Raw genomic sequence first — 20715 nt, 5'->3', positions numbered from 1 at the left:
ATAGTCACAAAAAAGAAAGATTAAAAAGATGGAAATGCTTACAAGATTAGGCAATGAAGTGACAGGCAGGTTGATCCTATTCCAACAAAAAAAAAACAGAGGCAGGGGGTGTACTTGGAAGCGAATCCTTGGGATAACTCTTCCTAGGTAAAGCCTTGGAAAAAGCCTTTTATGGCATAAACCTCAATCTATGTATCTATGTCTGTTTAGTGGTTGAATTTGATAATTGACAAGGTAAAGACGTTTGTTATTGTCATAGGTTTGCTTTTTGCTTCTAGTTCAAAATGCACAGAATTGTACATGAGGGAAGAAGAATATAAAGAAGCAACAAATGTATGTATATCAACTGACCATTTTTCACATTCATGATATATATATTCATTCATAAAGGACAGGATCCCACCCCAACTTCTGGCTGCAAAAACTACTAAATACAAAATACTGAACAGCAGTTCGTTCTAGCATATGTACATGTAACATTGCTCAATTTCTCAATGACCTACTATCTTAGATATTTCATAGTTGGGAGCAGTATTCTCTGAACCCTACTTACCAGACCATCACCCTCCTTGAGGAATGACATAAATTTGGCTTGTGATGTAATCAAACTTCTGGTACATGCTGCTCAAAGAACTCGAATGCAATTACCTGAAGAACTTGAGCGTTTTCTGATGAACCTGATAGAAGATAAATAAAATGAAACCACAGACAAATGGTGAGGAATATGATCAGTTAAGTCTTAAAACGGTTCAACAAGCTTAATTGCACGTTGTGACTGATGAGATGAAGCAAATTCTAGATAATTTACAAATAGGAAATAATGGAATAGCAATATATTCCGTAATAATAGATTACTGAGTTTTACCTCAAATTAGTACCAAATACATTTAGGAACTACTGATCATCGAGTTCAATTATTCTTCAAACAAGTGTTACAAACTCATGCTAAATTCCTATTCTCAATAAAATTTCAATATCGAAGTACCCAGTGGAAACTTTTTTCAGTCATCTTACACTTAAAACACGCAACTAAAAGATGTGATAAAATATTTATGGTCTGAAAAAATTCAATTTTGCTATATGACAAAGCTTGCTTTTGAGGCTTTGTTTTAATTATAACAAAAGTTAAAATTTTCATTAAAATTAAGCCTCAGTTTTATTGAGCATCCAAGTGAATTGCAAACAAATTCAAAACCTTAACAATTGCATCTGAAGCTTACTACAGGCTTTGCCCAAAAGAAATGTTATATATCTGGACCTTAACAAGTCTGACAAATGCACTGTTAAAGTTGCACTACCTTATCATCATGGTCCCTTTTCCCAATTACTCCTTGTGCTTAACGGCCACCTCCTCAGATGCCTCATCCATGTTCATATCTTCTAGCAGCACCCATATTACAGATCATATATTCATCATATAGATGCAGTTCACAAATAGGCTTGTTAAGATTGGAGAAGAGGGATTCCAAATTCAAAGGTTAGTGTGATAATTGACAAGTTTGGTTCCCAGTGAAAAGTCTGAAGAGAAAATTTAATTAATAATAGGAACCAAACAACACAAATAAAATTTAGAAAGGTGCTCTTTACTGCCTAGTGCGTATAAGCAGCTAAAGTCTTAAGTCACATTTAATCCATTGTTGCAACTCAATTATGGCATCTGTAGACATGTCTGCACATGGCCTGAAAAATAAAAGGAGACTAAAGTGTGAATAAACAGATTAAAGGTCCTCTTAGAACATTTCCATGATCATATTGCAGCAAAGCAAGCAATGTAGCAAACTAGAATTGGAAATTTCGGGATATTAAATTCAAGTATTCTTAAAATAACAATAGAAGAATGGGGAACTTACAAGGGTGTTAATTTCTTGAAGAACGTAAGTGACTTAGTCAGTTGGTCTCCTCGTTTGAGTAAAGCTTGAGCAGAATCAAAGTTTTTGGTGCCTTGAACTTGTTGGTTTTGGGTTTTATAAGTTGAGTCAAACTCTTCAACACGCTAGCCTCCACCATTCACCTTCATAGATAGTCGCTAGATGACACGCTTCCCAGGAAATGCTGCTTCGTTTTATTGGGGTGTTTTAGGGAGAGAAGGAAGATTTGGAGTTGAACAACTCGGGAGGGAGAAGAAGACACTTCTCTGAAACTTGTGAAAAATAAAACAAAAAAAGTGAAAATACCTCAAAAATTATATACTGAAAATCGCCGTCTGTGGGAATCGAACCCACGACCACATGGTTAAAAGCCATGCGCTCTACCGGCTGAGCTAAGACGGCCCTTGCAAGTTATTTTCGCAATAAAATAGAATATTTTTTATTTTTAAATTTACAATTTATTTGTATAGCGAAAACTTGCATCAGTTCATCAACTAGATATTAATTGAATTCAGCTAAAGTAACATGATAAATTAAATGTGCACATAATTGATGACCACTTTTATGAACTTTGAAATCCTTTGATTACAATATACGGTTGCATATGTTAAACCTTTGCTATGTCACTTATTTTACATTTTTTTTAGATTTATCTTTATTCTTTAACATGCAATTTGGAAAAAAGAATTAAATAGATCAGACTGATACACTTTGAACAATATAAATAACTTTAGTCTGGTTTCCTAACCTGACAGCTTAAGAGACCACCCCAGTAGCCCAACTCTAGTCTCCCTACCCAAGTAACCCAACCAAAATTTTTGAAATCCGCTGTGGAAGAAAAAAACAAAAGCACACCAGGGCTTTTGTCCGAGGGCTCATATCCTTTCTCCAAAATTCCATGCCCACCAATTGCTGCAGCAAAATTTGATGATACCAAAATTAACTATTACTGAAGTATTTTCCCAATCTGACAATTCTTTAAAATGACCTTTAAAATCTAAACATGACAACGAACTTTCTGATGAATTTTAAAATGGGAAATAATTACTATTAAAAATATGCTCGCACTTTGCGTTTTATTACAGGAGTAAATATTTTTTAAAAATAATTTTTATTTTTATTTTTTAAATATATTAATATCAATCTAAAATCTAATTAAATCATAGTTTTCATTTTAAAAAATAATTTTAATCATTTTTAATAAAATTACTCATAGATTTACAAACATATTTGTGATTGCCATCAGCCCGATTCCAATCGTGTAGTTTCAAATGTGCTCAAAGGCCGACCAAAATATTGTACGGATTTGCATGCCTAAGCGGGCCATCCAGCCCATAACATGCCATAATAAGCTTCAAAGCCAAGTCCAAAGGAAGAACCGTAGAGAAGGGGAACCGGATACCAACAAACTCTGCCCTGATTGGTCATCAATTAGCTTTGAGTACATGACACGGCAAGGGCATTTTGGTCTTAAAGTTGAAAAACAAAAACTTGAAGTGGTAGGATTCGTTATTACAACACAAGACAAAATGAGAAAATGGGAATCATAAAATTGTGAAAATCCAATCTTATCCCTAAACGGTTCCGCTTCCTCGATTCTATAAGTACACCCCATACTGACACTTATTATAATCTTCCTTCATTTTTTCCATCGTTTTGCTCTCTTTGTTTCAGTTTCTCTTTCCTAGGGTTAGGGTTTTCTCAGTCTTATTCTTTACTTCCAACGAAAAGCTTTGTTTATTTTCATCAATGGCGCAACAGGAGGTCCTGAACGGAGGAGCGGAGAAGGCAGTGGCGGTGAAGTTCACGGCGATGAAGCCACAGCTGATGGTGGAAGCACCAAAGGCAGTTGATGCAGTGCAGTTCTACAAGACCGCGTTTGGCGCTGTTGAGGATGGCCGTACTCTTTACCCCAAGCGGAAGGCTGAGCAGGAGCTCCCTCACATCCTCTCCGCTCAGCTTGAGCTCGCCGGCTCTACCATACTCGTATCTGACATCGCTGATGACTCTGCTCCGTACGCTCCTCCCTCCCTCTCTCTCTCTCTATCCTTTTATCTATAAGTACGTGTTGTTATGTCTGTTATGCAATTTTTGTACTCATGTTTTGTTCTAAAACCCCGAGAGCCTATTTTGATCATGTTCTTGTTTGGCTAGGAAACTTTTTTTCACATTTTCTTTTCTAACTTTCGTTAAATTTGTTAATAGCTTTGACCCCTGATTTTGCGGTTTCGTTGTTTATAGCTCACTTTTCTTAGATCTGTATGATTGAGAAATTACGAACACCGTTACAAGTGATTCTATTGATTTTTTATTTTCTGTCTCAAACATGCAATTTATGAGTATACGTCTACGTTGGTTTGATAAAATGGCATTCCTGTTTGGCTATCACTGCAGTTTCCTGTTTATTTTTCGGTTAAAACATTTTTAAACGGGATTATTTAACGTTATAAAAGATCGTTATCAAATCCTAATCAAACTACTGTTTTAAACACGTTACTGGCGTGAGTTTCGCATCACTGCTTTTGACTCGTCATTTTTCCGGCTTGTTTGTTGCGCTTTTCGAGTCCCATATTTGACTCGTTTGGCTTTGTGTGTTTGAATTGAGCAGGGTGAAAAGTGAGGGAACTGGATGTGTGCTCTGCCTCGAGACTGAGGACGTGGAAGCTGCTATAGCCAAGGCCGTGAGCGCTGGAGCCGTTGCGGAGGGCGAGATAACTGAGGGCGACGGCGCGTGCTGTGGTGGACGCGTGAGCAAGGTCAAGGATCCCTATGGATACGTTTGGCTCATCTGCTCTCCCGCCAAGAAATGCACTGACGTTGAAGCTTAGATGCCGTATGCTCTTTGATCTACTTTTGTTGAACTCTGTGCTTTTAATTTCTTTGTTATGGGTGGGACTTATCAGAAAAAGTAAAAGGTTTCTCGCCGGTAGGATTAGGTGATCAATAGTGTTAGGCTTTGGTATTGAACATTTTGATACTGCTCATCATGAACTTATTTAAAAAAAAAAAACTTTGTGATATCTGTAAACCTAACGCTGTCGGTAGCAGTTAATTGAATTTTATTACCCTTTTTATTTATGTATGTCTCTGTACCCTGTGAATTGAGGGGAGAGCAGGTTTCTGTTACGTTGAGTTAACGAATAATAAGTTTTAAGGGTAGGAATGACTTTTCATCAACATTTGATATGGATATGGTATGTGTGGGTTTCGCAATTGTGGTTTTATCGTTGGTGCCTGGGTCAACGATATTAATATAATACTATTATCAACATTGGTATTAGTTATGCGTGTATATCTTAGTTCTTAATGGCTTTGTAATGTTTTATTTGACATTAAAGTAAGCAACAATGCAAGCGTGATTATTTTGGAGGAATAATAAATTGTTTGGAGACTTGGACGAATGAAAAAGTCATTGGGTTGTGAATAAAGGTTGAAACTTCCCTTCGACGCATAATTATGGTAGCTAACAGGATGTGGGCACGCGTCCATATGGTATATGTCTGGCCTTACCTTCCATTTATCTGTGTCCGTTGATTTTTAGAAATCTTTAAGGTGGTGGCGGGGTCATTTGAGATGGTCCCAACGAGGATGGAGGACGGGGGCATCTGTTGTTTGGAGGTTGGATGGAATGAGCGGGGTTCACGTGATTATTTCCTTATAGAAATGTAATGTTGTTGCATTTTGATTGATGCCTCCAGCTTACTTTAAATTTGAGGTCTCAGAAATTGTTTTAGCCAAATTATGAGTTACGATTGTCTTTTCTATTTTACTTACGGATTGTGGTCGTTGTCATGTGCATGTTAACTTCTAGCCATTTAATAGCTTAATTACCGAGGACGCAAGGCCATAAAACAAATGCAGAAAGAGAAAAAGGGGGCTACCTAGGACTAGGAGGGGTCTAAAATATTACTCACCCAACTCTAGGCTTTGGTTTCTTTGGATTATTATTATAGTCTCTGTCTTCTTTTTACTTTTTTATTATTTGAATAATTTTGACTTACAATCATGCAGAGTTTTACCTTTATCTGCTGCCAACCCTCTATTGTTATTTTTTCCCTCTCTTTTCTTCTTGTTTTTTATAAATCTCCTTTTGTTGTTAACTTAAGTTGTTAATGCTTGTGACATGGGATGAACTGGTTTCTCAATGCTGTGGGCTTGTGTCACTTGGGTCTTGAATGATGGATGGTACTCACTGGAAAGAGACAGTGAATTCGGTATGCTTAGGATTGCTACCAGAAAGAAAGAAAGGTAGAGTTGATAATGGATCACAATTCCCACAAATAAAAAAGAGGGAAAAACAGCCCATGATGAAAACCGGTCATGTATTTTTTGGGCCCAAAAAAAAAAAAAACAAGGAACAAGAGCATGTTCATTTTCTATGATGATAGTGACATCTACATTATAACAAATTGAAACAACTTTTTTGTTTTTGTTGGGGATAAAGCATTCAGCAATTTTGCTCGATAGACGGGCGGGTGATGATGGGTCAAAGGAGCATACCTCTCTTCCCTTGGGAGTAACCAATATCCTCCTTTTTGCCTTTCTCCTTTATACTTTGACGATGGTGAATTCATTTTCAAATTCATGCCTTCACTTCAATGATATAACTATGTCCACCTTTCATCTGAGTTTTATTACTGGTAAAGGTTAAAAAAAGCTTCCATTTATATTTCTTTCTTTTTTTTTTCTTCCCTTAATTATGCCGCGTCATGCTGCTAATCAACTAATTCATTAAAATCTAATACTTTTTTAGCAGAAGATTGTTCCAAATGTTTTATATTTTCTTGCATAATGCTATAATTATTGGGTAAATAGAATCTATCCATTCATAGGCTAATAAATTAATTACTAAATGATATATTACACTTTAATCAATATTATCACGTCGGGAAGGACAAATGTGACAAAATGTATCTTCTTGCATCCTTCCCAATTTAAGAACTTTGAAATTGATTGATTAAAAGAACAAGCGAAAAAAATGGGTCAATTATTTCAAATCTAGAAAATTTCAAGATCTGGAGTAAAGCATTGAAAAGAGCAGAAGAAGGACAATTCCAGCCACTAGAATTCATACAATCTTTAGTAACCAAATTATTAATTAATATATACATATAGATAACTTGTAAACATTTCCACATCAAATGAGAGAAACTTCTCAAAGGCTGGCAAACATGAGAAAGCAGGTTCATGCTGCTCCGGAATCCTGAAACTATATGTAGATTGGCTGTCAAGGATAATAACCTTTCTCAAAGATATATAAATATATATATATATATTATTATTATACAAATGAGCAGTAATAATTGTTGTGTTCGGTAGGTAGTAATAACCACCTTTTTTTTTTCATTTTGAATTGGTTCCATTTAATTTCCTTTCTTCCATTTTCATTTCTACCAAACTTAATAGTATAAGGGCCTTTAATCATGCATTTCATGTCACTTAACCTCAAAAATTCTGTGGCTAAAAAAAGAAAAAAACCTCAAAAACTCTGGTTTAGTATAATTTTCTTAATGCAAAAAGGTTCAGGAGACCATGACAATTGGGCCTAAGGCTATGGTGGATTGGGGCTCTGGGGTGATACACTTAGTTTCTGAGTCGAATGATTTGTGAACCGTATTTAGGACTAGTGGGTGCCTAAAATTCGATGCCCCCATGTCCTCTACTCCATCAGGTTTCATTGGGTTAGTCAGAATGATTCCACATGGTTGTCCTTGTATAGCCTCTGAATTAATGTTATGTTTCGGGCCCCACTGAATGCGACAAAATAGCACCGTAAAAAAGGACAGGAAATATTCCTTACTATATTGTGATTGATGTGAAATCAAACTAGCACCAAGGAGAGACATTATCCTTTTCAGGGTGGATGAAATGGCACATCAATAAAATATGACCACAGAATCGAATGAGAGGTGATGGAAGGATTGCTGCTGGTCGTTGTAAATGCTTATGCCACATCTTAGAACAAACATACATAGATTATAATAGTTTTTAGTACTTGTAAGTGAGAAGTACTCATTATGAAGAAATAATCCGTCAATTAAAGCACTTTTTCTAGTGATGTATGAATGTAATGTAGGAAAGAAAATGGCGAGAGAAGTTTAATATACCTTAACAATCAGGAGGCATTTCAAGCTTGCACTTTGGAGGTAGAGCCAAAGCAAGCGCTGGATCAATCCCAATAGAAGGCAGCAACAATGAATTTTTATAACCACACAAGCACGTCAAGTTAGCCCCCTTCAGAGCCTCGCAGCACTCAGGTGATGGGTCAACTGGGTTCGGCTGGGTCACAGATGGCTTGCAGGCCTCCAGACCGTCATCGTTCATGTCACACAAGGTTATTGCCCTCGAGCCTTCAACAATTAATGCCACCATTATCATCATTAAAACAACCAACTTCCCTGTAGCCATTGCTTTTTTTAGTACTTCTCTACTAGCTCAGGCCTCAAGGAAACTATGGCAATTGGTGAGGATGTGTTTGTAAAATCTGGGGGCAGCTATATAGTGATTAGCAAGCTTAGTTTGGCACCACGAGTTTTGGACCCGTGAATGAGAATTGTCAGGATTCAAGAGTCACGGGTGCTCGTAGGGCCCTTTTTTATTTTTTCTTCATTGGTGCAGTGTCCAATGGTCATTGGCTTTGTTAAGATGCTTTCATTTTTAGATGGGTTCCATAACTACCACACAAAGACAGATTTTTGTGAAAACAGACTTGGGAATGTTATCTGATCTGTCATGAACTTTGATACGATTTATTAATCTTAAATACATATGGCTTTTGCTATCAAGTCTTGGTTTATATATAATGTGCATTGATATGTTAATTTCCTCCCAAATGAAAGAGTACACATCGCTGAATGAAACTACAAAAAATTTGGCTCAAAGATATGTTGCTTTCTATTTTGCCTTATTCACAACAAATTAAGCATCTAATTTTCAACCTCAAGAGCTCAATAGTCATTTCCATGACGGTTAGTTCTATTAATAAGGAAAAAAAAATCATTTCGTTGATTTGGATATGGGACAATAATTCCTGAAGACCCCTATCTCTATCCCTTCTTTGCACGTTTTCAAGTGACGATGACCCGCCAACATCCATTCCTCTCATTCAGCAAAACATTCATAAACTATTATTATTTTATTAATATAATGCATTTCCAAATTGAGAAAAGACAACAATCATTGAGCCAATGGTTTTTTTTTTTTTTTTTTGGTGACAGAACCAATGGTTGTTGTTAGCTGTTCTTATTGTGGTCAAGTTAAACAGGCAAAGTGTCTGGTTTAATTTCATTATTATATTTGTTGATTCGTTATATTCTGTTTACCCAAAACAAACTCCTGTCCAACTTGACACGGTCGAGGAGCAATGTAGTAAAATTTGGCTAATGGGACAAGTAGCACAGCAGCAGCCTAGAGGTAGCAAAAAGTCATAGCCAGTAGTATATATACCAACCCTGAAAAGATATTGGAGAGGGAATGTTATGTTTGGTTATTATTTATGGTTTATTTTATTTTTACAATTTAAATATTTTATTAAATATTTTATTATAATTTAAAAGTCATTCATATTATTAACTTAAATAAAAACAATGAATTGAACGTTCAATCTTTCAATGAGAAACCAATTGATGTTATTTTAAGCCATGTTTCCTGTCTTATTCTAGAATCTCCATGCCAGTTGACAACAGAGTACCTTCATTGTTTTATTGTTTTAAGTTGACTTTCCCTTCTAAATTTAATTTTTATTTGATGCTTAAATTTTTTTTATTCTTGTTGTTGTTCCTCACTTAAGATTTAAATTTTTTGTTATTTAATATTTAATATTATATTTAATTAATTTTAAATTAAAGATTTAATATAATATAAAAACTTACTATTATTTTAATCTTTTTATCTTACATTCCCGTGCATTTATCACATGATAATCTCAGCTTATCTATGAAAAAATATGTTATAAGGTATTACTGTATATGTATCTTATAAGTCTAAAGTTTTTATAATTTTTATTCAAATGGCTCTCTCCATTTATAGCAATTCGATTGGTGATTTTAATTGAATCTTTGATAAAAATAAAAGTACATTAAATTAATAAAATATATACTTGTAAATTGCATATGTCACTGCATCAAACAAAATAGCTTACATCAGATATTGATATAGCCTTATAGATTTTATGGAGAGGAATGTTAAGCTAAGGCAGTAAGGCTAATGCTGAGGCCTAAGGGCAAGATTCTTCAACGTTTGCCGTTTGTCAACAACAAGATGAAAATTCTGTAATTGGTTATTAACCTACTTTATCACACTTAATTTCCTTTTCCTTTTTATTCCACAAGGTGTAAGTAAAACATTTTTTTCACTCCAAGGTAAATGTCGGACTGAAAACCTTTACTATTTTTTCTCGTAGGTAACATCATTATTATTTGGTATATAATAAAATAAAATACCAAACTCAAAGCCAAAATGGTAAGTCAGAGAAAAAAATCGAAAAAATTAGAAATTAATTTAAAAGAATAGCATTTGATTTTATTTTATTTGGTTCGAATTAAAATTGAATATTAAATATATATATATATATATATTAAGTTTGAATTAGATTTTAAGTTTGAAATGATAAAATTAAAAATAATTAAATTGAATCAAATTATATAATGTTTTAGTTTTTTAATATATTTTAAATTTTTATAAAATAAAATAATTATTATATATAAAAATTTATTTAAATATATTAAAATTTTTATTAAAATAATATATAAAAATTAAAAAATTAAAATTTTAAAACCAATAAGTCGAACGAAACTAATAAAATTCGATTCAAATCGAATTGATTTGAAAAAAAGTCAAATTCAAATTTATATCATATTTTTAAAATTTATAATATTATACATTATAAAAAAAATTATAGAATCAAATTTAATTTGATTCAAATTATTATTATTCCAAAAAAAGTTGCTATTTAAATCAAGAAGATATATTAAAAGCCAATGGAGCAAAGGCCACAGATTGTCTGCACAGTGCACATGTCCTTATCTCTTGAACTGCAACATAATTTATTCTACTGTCTTCTGCATGTTTAAACTTTAAAAGACTGTTATCTTCAGCACCATTAAAAACAGTGTTAAATTTTCGAACTTTTTCAATCATAGCCACCCTCTTCTACACAAAGCACCAGGTTTTACTGGGCTACGTGTGTGGAGTCGAGAAAGCAAAAAGAAAAGGCCTGGCAGAGCCTTTGGCTGCTTGGAGATTTGAGAAAAAACCCACGAAACAAAACCACAAAGAAACTAGGCATATAAATATTTGACCAGCCACAAATAAAGCAAGCAAAAAAAGTTAAAAAATAAGAATATTTTAAAAACCCAAATCAAAAGCAACCAAACCTTGTTAGTTGTTTACTTGTCTCTCTCTCTTTGCCTGGTTTTCACCTTTTTTTTTTCTTATCTTACCTTACCTCTTTGTCCTTGTGTCTGCCACTGTGAAACTTCGTTATATTGGCTACTTTTTTTTTTACCTAACAGATGTTTTATTGCTTTGGATCCACCGTAACCCCACTCCCTTCCCCTACTTTACCCTATTCCTCCATTCCTCCCTCCCTCCTTCATAGCTTCCCTTCCCCTTTTAAATTGTTAACATTCCCACGCCCATCCAAGAAAGAAACAAGCGAAAGAGAACACAAATTTTAAACCCTTTTTCAGTCCAGCCACCCTGATTCCTTTCAAAGGGCCTCTTGAAAAGTCAGGTCTATCTCCAAGATATTCTAACATTTCACTCAGTCTCTCTCTGTCAGAATATGGATGTAAGAAAAGCCTACCCTTCTTTCCACTATACTCATCTATGCTTCAAATTCACTTTCATGTTTAATCTTTTTTGGTTAATAATGTTTTTTTTTTTTTAGTTTGCAGTATTGTTGATGATGAGATAGCTTTTGTTTTGTTGTGGCGTGTTTAGGATTATTATAGGAGCCATGTTCCAGCTTTTGGCAGCTGGGATTGCAACAATGACCTCCCTTTTACTCAGTGTTTCGAATCAGCTAGACAAGCTGGGTTGCTTCGTTACAGCTACACTGAGGATCGTGATTTGTATGTTGCCGGTGATCTTTATGAGAATGACGTTGTTACTCCTGCCATGATTGTTGTTCCTTGCACAAGAGTAAGAACTAAGAACTACGAAGAAGGCTTAAACCTTGATTTCTTCTTCTTCCTTTGCATTTTTCTCTCATTTTTAAAGCTGATTTCTGGGTTTTTTGTTTTCACTTTTGCACGTGCAGTGACATACTTTCATTCATTTGTTTTTCATAATTATCTTTATTCTTTTGATGCGCGCGAAAGGCTATGATTTCTTCGAAACGCATCGAATTGTTCACGCTTGATTCTTGAAAAGGAGTTCGTGGTTACAACAAAGGATCAAAAATGTCAAAAAGGAAAAGAAAAAATCCATAGAAAGAAGCTCAAAGCTCACCAAATAAAGTGAGAAAAAGAAAATGGTTTGCTCAAAATTAAAAAAATGACAACGAATACGAACACCCATGTTCTAATAAAGGAGAAAATTCATTCCGAAAATGCTTTCCAATGGTCAGTCTGCCGGTAGGGACCAAAAGTTTTTTGCCATGGGATTGAATTTCATTAATAACATTTTTTATTTAAAAACAAAAAAAGGTATTGTGATGAAATGATGATGATGAATTGAGTAACATGCATTGGTATGTATGATCAAATGATGGTAAATAGGGTTTTTGGTAATAATGAATGAAACATTTGCAGACAAAAGTACGACAGTCGCATGTTAAAGAAGGAAAAAAGCAAAGCTGGGAGGTCAGTGTCGTGGAGGAACCACCAAGCCCCTCTCCTCTACCCATGCCAACACCCAAACCTGTTGATGAAGACCTCTACAAAATCTCCCCACAGCTCCTTGATTACGCTAAACCCAAAAAGGTAAGCTTCCACTCTTCCATTAAAATTTAAACTCAAAGCTTCACAATCTCACACCATCCCATGTTAATAAAATTGTGCTTATTTTGATGCATTTGTTAATGATAATCACCCATTAAAGTTCTAATCCTTTGGATTTTTTTTCCTTTGTTTAATTTGATGCAGAAGGGAGGGTTGGGTTTCTTTTCAAGCTGCTTGCTGCCAACTTGTGTATTGTGAAGCTGCCGTTGCCCATCGCCAAGTGCATGCTAAAGGTCATATATATAGGATTACATATATATAGTCTAAGGAGTTGAGAAGAGTAAATGGATAATGCCATGGAACGTATTTATTTTCCCTTCTCCTTTGGATATTAAGGGGATTCTTATTAGGCTAAGAAGAAAATTATTATAGTGATTATTATGAATATGTTAATTATCATGTGAGGGTTATTATGAGCAGAATCTTGTTGTCAAGGAGAAGGTTTAAAAAAAAAAAATTTTTCTTCTACGTAGTGAGAAAATGATTGTGAGTTACCTTCTCAACATTTTTATATTCCCTTTCAACTCTATGGAAAAGAAAATGTACTTACCTTTATCTAGTAATCAAATTCAAACCTCTTGAGGTAATTTTTTTTTAGGCAACATATACTATTTATGTATATATATAGTATTTTTACAAATTAAGGAAAAAGTTGGAAGAAAAAACATGAAGAAAAAAAAGTATTTTGACTTGAGAGTGGTTGGAACCTGAAAACATTGGACAGCTTTCTCTTTTGTTTTTTGCTTAACATCATTCATGGGCTACGAGTGAATCTTTGAGAATTATTATTAGGATCAGTTGATCACTCATTCACTCCATCTTTTCTCTTTTTTCTTTAATTTTTCGCTATTTTCCCTATTCCTAAAGTAGGGATTAAGGTGGGCAATGGGTGCTTAGGGGTTCAAAAAATTGAAACAAAACAAAGCATATACGTACGTGCAAACAAGAAATATAAAGAGAGAGCCTTTTGCTTTATAGAGGAAAAAGAAAATGTGTAAAAGAAGAGTAAAGGAAAGAGAACGAGGGATATACCCAAAAACTGAGATAAAGATGTAAAAATAGGTCCTTTATGTGTCGGACATATGCACTTAAATCAACAAATCAGTTGTACCATATGGTCCACAGATCACCTTGGAACCCTAAATTATTTAAATAGAATTTAATTTCAATTTGCAATGTACTTAATTAGTACATTTCATGCGTCTAAATTGTTTTTTTTTTTTTACATTAAATAAGGAAAAGAGATCAACTTGTGAGGTTAAAACTCGGATATGATAACATACATAGTTATTATATAATAATTATTGATGTAAATATTTTTGTGGATTGTTTTAACAAATTGACACATAAGATAATTTTTTAAAATTTTTTATTATGATGATATATAAGATATTTATTAATTTTAAATTATTTATAAAAAATATATATTAATTTAAAAAAATTCTTTTATCATATACATCATTTTATCTTAATTTAAAATAAATTTTACAGTAATTTATCTTTTTTAATGTATCTATAGTTAATATGAGTATTTAATTTATCACAACTTTTAAAAATATTATTTAATATCTTTAATATTTTTGATAAAATACTTACTACATTAACTTCAACTTTTAAATATATTTCATAAAAAAAATATAAAAAATATATATAAATAAATAAACACATGTCCTAACACAGTCATATAAACCCTAGTAGAAATGAAGACTAAAGATTATTTACTATGTTACAAATTGGGAACTATTTGTTTGACAATTAGTGAACTAGTTCAACTTAGTGAAAAGTCAAATGCATAATTTTCAAAATTAAAAAAATAAAATAAAGCCAGATGTATCAATGACACTTCTACACTTACAACATCTCTTAAGCCTTTCATATGCAACTAAACAGAATTGATATATGATTTTCATACATTTTAGTCATACAATTGTAAGAATATTTTATAGTCTAAATCTATGATATGTTTGAGAAATTTGTTATCAAGAATCCAAATTTTTTTAAGAGATTATTGAAGGTATTTTTTATAAAAAAAACATATTTAATAATCCTCTCAATACATTTTTATAAGGGATTATTGAAGTCATTTTTTACTAAAAATACCTTCAATAATCTACTCAATAAAATTTTATAAAGAATTATTGAAGATATTTTTAGCCAAAAACGCATTCAATAATCATATTCAATTTTTTATAAGCCAATAATTTTTTTGTTTTGAGCCTATACTAACAGTTACATTAATAACCATCAGTATATAACATATTTATACTAACGGATAGTCATATACTGTCAAAAAAAGTTTATTTATATCGACGATTAAATAAAGTATATGTATAAGTATAATATATTATGACAGTATTAAAAATTTGTTAATAAAAATCTCTTTTACCAACGGAATTTAACCTTAATAAATAATCAATACAAAAAAATTTTTATATCGATTATTAAAGGTGTTTTGCATTTTTTACGGAAAACACCTTTAATAATTGTCTCAATAAATTTTTATAAGAAATTATTGAAAGTGTTTTTTGTCAAAGATGTCTTTAACAATCCCATTCAATTTTTTGTAAGCTAATAATTTTTTTGTTTTGAGCCTATACTGATAATTACATTAATAACGATCAGTATATAACATATTTATACTGATGGATAGTCATATACTGACAGAAAAAATTTATTTATATCAACGATTAAATAAAATGTAGGTATAAGTTATAGTATATTCTCACGGTATTAAAAAATCGTCAGGAAAAATCTCTTTTACTGATAGAATTTAACTTACAGTAAATAATTCATACAAAAATACCTTTAATAATCCCTTTCAAAAAAATTTTTAATGGATTATTGAATGTGTCTTTGACCAAATGCGTCTTTAAAAATCCCATTCAATTTTTTATAAACCAATAATTTTTTTTGTTTTAAGCATATACTGAATATTATGTTAATAATCGTCAGTATATAAAATATTTATATTGGCAGATAATTATATACTGTCATAAAAAGTTAATTTATATCGACGGTTAAATAAAATATTGATAAAAATATGATATATTCAGACAATATTAAAAATTTATCAGTAAAAATCTTTTTTATTAACGAAATTTGACCGTTAGTATAATTAAGTATAAGTATATAAAAAATATTTTGTAATGTTACTAAAATGATGAAATTATAATTTAATAATAAATTTGATTTTTTAATACATGACGTGGGATAATTTTAATCGTTGACGTATTTGGTGATGATGTAACCTTTAATCTATCAGTCACCTTATAAAATCTAATCTTATTTGAAAATAGAATGCGCATTTCTTTCATTCACATGTATTTGATCCTTTTGTCCCTCGTCCTGAGGACAGTTCAACTCCCCATCATCAAATCATGAAAGTGAGATGCCCAAAGTTCACTTTGGCAAAGGAAGAAACTCTTTACTTGAATTAAATTCTTACGCACAAGGAAAAAAAAAAAAAGGTATATTTAAGACGGCAGACGGGAAAGAGGATTATCAAATCACCTGCTATTGTTGATTGAAATTTCATTACTTTGTGTCTTCCAATATATTTAGTGATCAGAAGAGAATATAGATTTGTAAGCATTGACCATATCGATTTAGTCTTAATTTTATTACCCATTAAAAAAAAAAAGCCTTAGCTACTAGAAATTACTTACTACTCTTTACGTTTCATAATTAATATTTGATTTTAACTTTTTTATAAAAAAATTTTTGAATTAATAAATCATAATTAATTGATATTTATAAAATATTCTTTCAAATTTTGAAATATTTAATATGTTATCAGTAAAATTTTTAAATTTTATGAACGAAATTAGAGGACAACATATACTACTTTTAGATAATTTATGATTCTTATCCTCATTCATTAAAATTAAATTTTAAATAAAAAGAAGTCCAATCTCCGTTGGCAATGGCATGATCGAAAATTCTGAATATTGATTTATCCCTTAATTTCTGGTATATCTTGTTGATAATTGAACGTTTCTTACGCTAATAATAATAGTTCTTACTCTCTTGCCTTTATCAAATGTCATCTGATCTTAGTGTTCAGTTTGTTTAAGCCCTGTTTTTGGTTTAAAATGCCAGATAGTCACTCAAGTCAGAGAAGTCGGACCCAATCCCATGACTGCCTGGTACGCTTCTCTTTCTTTTTCCTGCAAAACAAACAAAAACACTTCTTATTCTCGACCATATGCTTTTTAAAACTATATATTCATTGAGTTTAAAAAAAAAATCATTACCTTTACCTTATGCAAGAAACTAGTTTCTTGTTTCTACTTTATCTTCTGTCGGCAGATCATGATATTATTGTTGACTCGAATAAATAGTAAAAAAATTAATAATGACTTGTTTTTTTTAGAGGATAAGGATTTAGATAGAAAAGTGAATTTCGAATATTACATTCTTTAATATTCATTCAAACACATTTATAGGTAGAACTTGTAGAAAAAAAAATCAAATACATTTTCTCGATGCATGTTTCCAAACAAAACATGCATTTTTTTATTAGAAAATAATGAATTATTTGTGAGAACAAAGACAAGAAAAGAAAAAAAAAAAGTTTGCCTAAACTTACCAGATGACAATTTATGTGGGAACAATGGCACGTGAATGCTTAACTTTGCATTTAAGTTCTTTCTGTACAAATTCAATGGATAGCCAGAGTGTTGCTAATGTACAATATCACATCTCTTTTTCCTCCTTTAAGAGTTGATTAATTTTCTTTCTCAGGCCCACTCCAATGACGAATCCAAATCAGGGAGAAGAATTGATGAAGGCAAAGAAGAATGTGATGGAGACCAAAACAGTATTTGTGGAATCCAAGAAGACTTGCATCTGTTCTCCCACAAACCACGCTGGTTCCTTCAGGTGCCACCTTCATCGAACCGGTGCAGCTCAAAACTCATCCTGCTGGAGTTCAGTAGCCAACGGTATTGGGATGGGAAACGGTCTCAATAAGTTAAATTCCAAGTCTCAGGATGGTCATGAGGCCATTCTCTCCAGGTTTGGTAGGGCTTCTTCTCTGAAGCTGACCCATTCATGAAGGCAGTCTGACAGGCCAATGCCGATGGGCTTCTGCTTCTCTGGTCAGTATCATTCCAGGTTGTAAATATAGCAAAAGTGGTGCTCCATAAATTTGACAGTGCTTTATAATTTCCCAATGTTTTTTTGAAGTGGGAACATTTTGTAGGTAATAAACTAATCCAACTCTCCTGAATATCATCAATTTCCTTGAACTGAAAATCAAAGAGGGGCAAAAACTGAGAATGTTTCATCAGGCAGGCTTAGTTACTGTTGCAAGCCCTTTGCGTCCTTTCAACATGACTAAAAAATAAATAATGTTGATGGTGTTGTCAAAGTCAATAGACTCACACATCCCTACCAGACTGTCAAATCAAACCATCGAGCCCCTTTGGAACACCTAACAAATGGACTTCTGAGGCTCTTCATAAATCACATCGTCCCCTTGAGAGTACGGATGCTACTTGGGATTACCCTTGTGTCTCTCTACATTGATTTGCCTCTCTTTTCTATTACGTGGTAGTACTTTTTTTTTATCCTTAAAAAGTTTAATACAGCTTGAAAAAAGAAAAAAGAAAAGAGGGGTAAGAGAGAGCTTGTTGTCAAGTAACAAGAGAGCACCAGTGCTCTGGGAAATCAATGCATGAATTCATTGAATTCTTGTTTCGGTGTATTTGTTTTATCTGTATTGGCAATAGATTATTAGATTTCATTAGTGGTATTGAAGCAGAAGCAGAAAAAGAGGGGAAGCAAGAAAAAGCAGAGCTAACAAATGAGGATATGGATCCTAAAAGGAGCATAAAATTGCATTATGATCCATGTAGCCGAACCCTTTCTAATAAGAAACACTGTGGTTTATTGAATTCATTTCTTTGTTCGTGTCAGTGTTGCAGTATACCTAAACTCTGACAGATACAGGCTCTGTAATTTTAATAAATATGAAATCAATGTTCCACTTTGACAAGTAATTTTCCACATAAGGTTTCGCGACAGTAACAGTGAGCCCAGAGCTGTGAAGCTAAAAAAAAAAAAAGAACCAGTATGCATAATAATTCCCGCTATCTCCTAGCAGTAGCAATCTAGCAGATAAAAGAGGAAATGTTCTTGAATAATTCATTTTTCCTTTCATTCCCGTCATTGCCAAATTCAAGGAGCCTTGTACTAACATATTCGGTTAATGCCTCTCTATAGACAGAATACCGGTGATTTTAGGTGACAAGGGATCAACAGATAAATGGCTAAATGGTTCTAAATTGGATACGCTGCTTAAACCATATGAAATTCAGATTAGATAAGAGCTTTATGAATCTGAGAAATTACAGGTATACATTTGCCTTTTAGATGTTCAATGATAATGAAGTTCCGAGTTTGTTTTGCTTATTTTCTAGAATTTGACTTTCAGGTGTGGTATCCAGTGACCCCTGCAATTGGTAAGCTGTCTTTTGAAGGTTCAGAGTGTGTTGAAGAGGTAGGGCTTTTAGGAATTTATGTAATTTGGGACCCTAGTCTACGGATTCATCAGCCAGTCCAGATCATAGGTCAGGATACACCATATAAATAAGGAGTTACGAATCTCCTTGATCACGTACGTACTCATGTACAACAGTTGGCAAGAATTAGCCAATAGCTTTGTATCTTCGATGATTTCCTTGGATTCTTCACCTTTTTCTGCTTAGCTTGGTTGAAAGATTACCTTTTACTTGATTGAAAAGAAAAAAAAAAAAAGGGGAAAAAGTTGGATTAACTAGAAACTCCTTATTCGGGGTGTATCTCCAAGGAATCCACTAATTACTTCTTCAACCATGTTTGGTAGGTACCATTGAAGACGCAAGAAAACAAGGAAAGTTAAAAAGGAACAAAAATCAAACATGGAGAAAAGTTTGAGCGATTAATCTGTCAAAACAAATTTGCAGAGGAACTTAAAGTCGGAAGCTGAAAGTACAGATGCTGAAGGACTTCAATCCTCAACTGATAAAGGGGATCGTGATTCAAAATCTAGTGTTTCCCGTTCCATCTCTTGAGGATTTGGGGAAGAGCCAAACGAAGAAGGACTATGAGGAGTTTTTAGCTGATAAAAAGCCATCTAAAGATGAAATTGAATATAAGCCCCGCAAGGAAAAAGGGAAACATCAAAGGTGGTGGTGATTAAGCAACCGACGCAGTTTTCATACTTGGGGAAAAAATAGGTTGTTACACCATTGTGCATTTGCTTGGTTCAAAGAACAAATTAACTGTACGGCAACCGCATGTGTGTATAGAAAGTCCATGTTGTATTTTGAGGGCTGGGCAGTATCCGCATTTAGGATTTTGTGGAAAATACCATTCTGATTTTTGCATTTGTAGTTTAGAGCTCTCTTGTTGGCAAATGGTTAAACTCTTTGTTTGACGAGGAGAGACTCGGTTGTAATTGTCTGGATGTAGGACTCCTTTCTAAAGAAAATGTAACAATCCTGCTGAAAATAACTTACTGGTAACATTCTTGTGTCTATTTTTGTTTTTGGGATTAGAATTGGCACAGGTATTGTGTCACAAACCACCAAGTCTCAAAACATTCAAAAGTTGACACAATCCATATGAATGTCTGAGGGTGGATTGGAATTCAGATTCTCATGCTATTTGGAAGGATTAATAACCTTTTCTTTCTCCAGAATTACTCCATTTTTATCAACCTCACATTGTTCGATGATCACAAAACCTAATGCTTAACCCTGCTAACTAAAGGCGCCACCAACTTTGACAAATTGTTCCTTAAGAAGAAGATTAAGATTGCTCAATAATGAGAAATCCCACCAGTATTCAGCACAAAAAAAGAATTACATTCCAAGCAATGATATCAGATATGGACTAAAAGAAAGCATCCCGAACCACCT

The 20715-nt window shown here is 33.1% G+C and overlaps 4 protein-coding genes, 1 long non-coding RNA gene and 1 other non-coding gene across 9 annotated transcripts; 3 read left to right on the top strand and 3 right to left on the bottom strand.

Annotated features, from left to right (window-relative positions):
• Window positions 1-318: 318 nt before the first annotated feature.
• On the bottom strand, window positions 319-2248 carry LOC149512169 (uncharacterized). Its single transcript, XR_016332677.1, has 3 exons — window positions 1851-2248; window positions 1299-1680; window positions 319-677 (listed from the first exon to the last, which is right to left on the bottom strand). It is a non-coding gene; the product is annotated as an uncharacterized LOC149512169 (long non-coding RNA).
• On the bottom strand, window positions 2198-2270 carry TRNAK-UUU (transfer RNA lysine (anticodon UUU)). Its single transcript has one exon. It is a non-coding gene; the product is annotated as a tRNA-Lys (tRNA).
• Window positions 2271-3500: 1230 nt separating this feature from the next.
• On the top strand, window positions 3501-4946 carry LOC111313496 (uncharacterized protein At5g48480-like). The gene is made up of 2 exons (XM_022914184.2): window positions 3501-3883; window positions 4477-4946. Exons 1-2 carry the CDS (start codon window positions 3618-3620, stop codon window positions 4694-4696), a joined length of 486 nt encoding a protein of 161 aa, XP_022769919.1. The 5' UTR covers window positions 3501-3617; the 3' UTR covers window positions 4697-4946.
• Window positions 4947-6896: 1950 nt separating this feature from the next.
• On the bottom strand, window positions 6897-8352 carry LOC111313107 (putative lipid-transfer protein DIR1). Of its 2 annotated transcripts, none has more exons than XM_089752676.1 (2): window positions 7976-8352; window positions 6897-7071 (listed from the first exon to the last, which is right to left on the bottom strand). In XM_089752676.1, exon 1 carries the CDS (start codon window positions 8274-8276, stop codon window positions 7977-7979), a length of 300 nt encoding a protein of 99 aa, XP_089608802.1. In that variant the 5' UTR covers window positions 8277-8352; the 3' UTR covers window positions 6897-7071; window position 7976. The 2 variants fall into 2 exon arrangements, with proteins under 2 accessions (XP_089608802.1, XP_022769548.1); XM_022913813.2 differs by having other exon boundaries at window positions 6897-7077; window positions 7976-8351.
• Window positions 8353-11422: 3070 nt separating this feature from the next.
• LOC149512168 (uncharacterized) lies at window positions 11423-13398 on the top strand. Its single transcript, XM_089752616.1, has 4 exons — window positions 11423-11658; window positions 11811-12011; window positions 12623-12793; window positions 12956-13398. Exons 1-4 carry the CDS (start codon window positions 11653-11655, stop codon window positions 13007-13009), a joined length of 432 nt encoding a protein of 143 aa, XP_089608742.1. The 5' UTR covers window positions 11423-11652; the 3' UTR covers window positions 13010-13398.
• Window positions 13399-17524: 4126 nt separating this feature from the next.
• LOC149512167 (uncharacterized) lies at window positions 17525-20339 on the top strand. Of its 3 annotated transcripts, none has more exons than XR_016332619.1 (3): window positions 17525-17910; window positions 19037-19167; window positions 19248-20339. XR_016332619.1 is itself a non-coding variant. In XM_089752648.1 (2 exons), the coding sequence occupies exon 1, from the start codon at window positions 17565-17567 to the stop codon at window positions 17865-17867; it is 303 nt and encodes a 100-aa protein (XP_089608774.1). In that variant the 5' UTR covers window positions 17525-17564; the 3' UTR covers window positions 17868-17910; window positions 19659-20339. The 3 variants fall into 3 exon arrangements, 1 of the variants encoding a protein (XP_089608774.1); XR_016332620.1 differs by having other exon boundaries at window positions 17527-19167; window positions 19248-19313; window positions 19659-20339; XM_089752648.1 differs by lacking the exon at window positions 19037-19167 and having other exon boundaries at window positions 19659-20339.
• The last annotated feature ends 376 nt before the right edge of the window (window positions 20340-20715 follow it).

This window comes from Durio zibethinus, chromosome 23 (assembly GCF_047325235.1).
Source record: "Durio zibethinus cultivar Kanyao isolate XHJ-2024 chromosome 23, ASM4732523v1, whole genome shotgun sequence".
In the NCBI taxonomy this organism is placed as follows: Eukaryota; Viridiplantae; Streptophyta; class Magnoliopsida; order Malvales; family Malvaceae; genus Durio; species Durio zibethinus.
The sequence above is the reverse complement of the archived record's forward strand: the minus strand, read 5'-3'. Positions and strand labels throughout refer to the sequence as shown.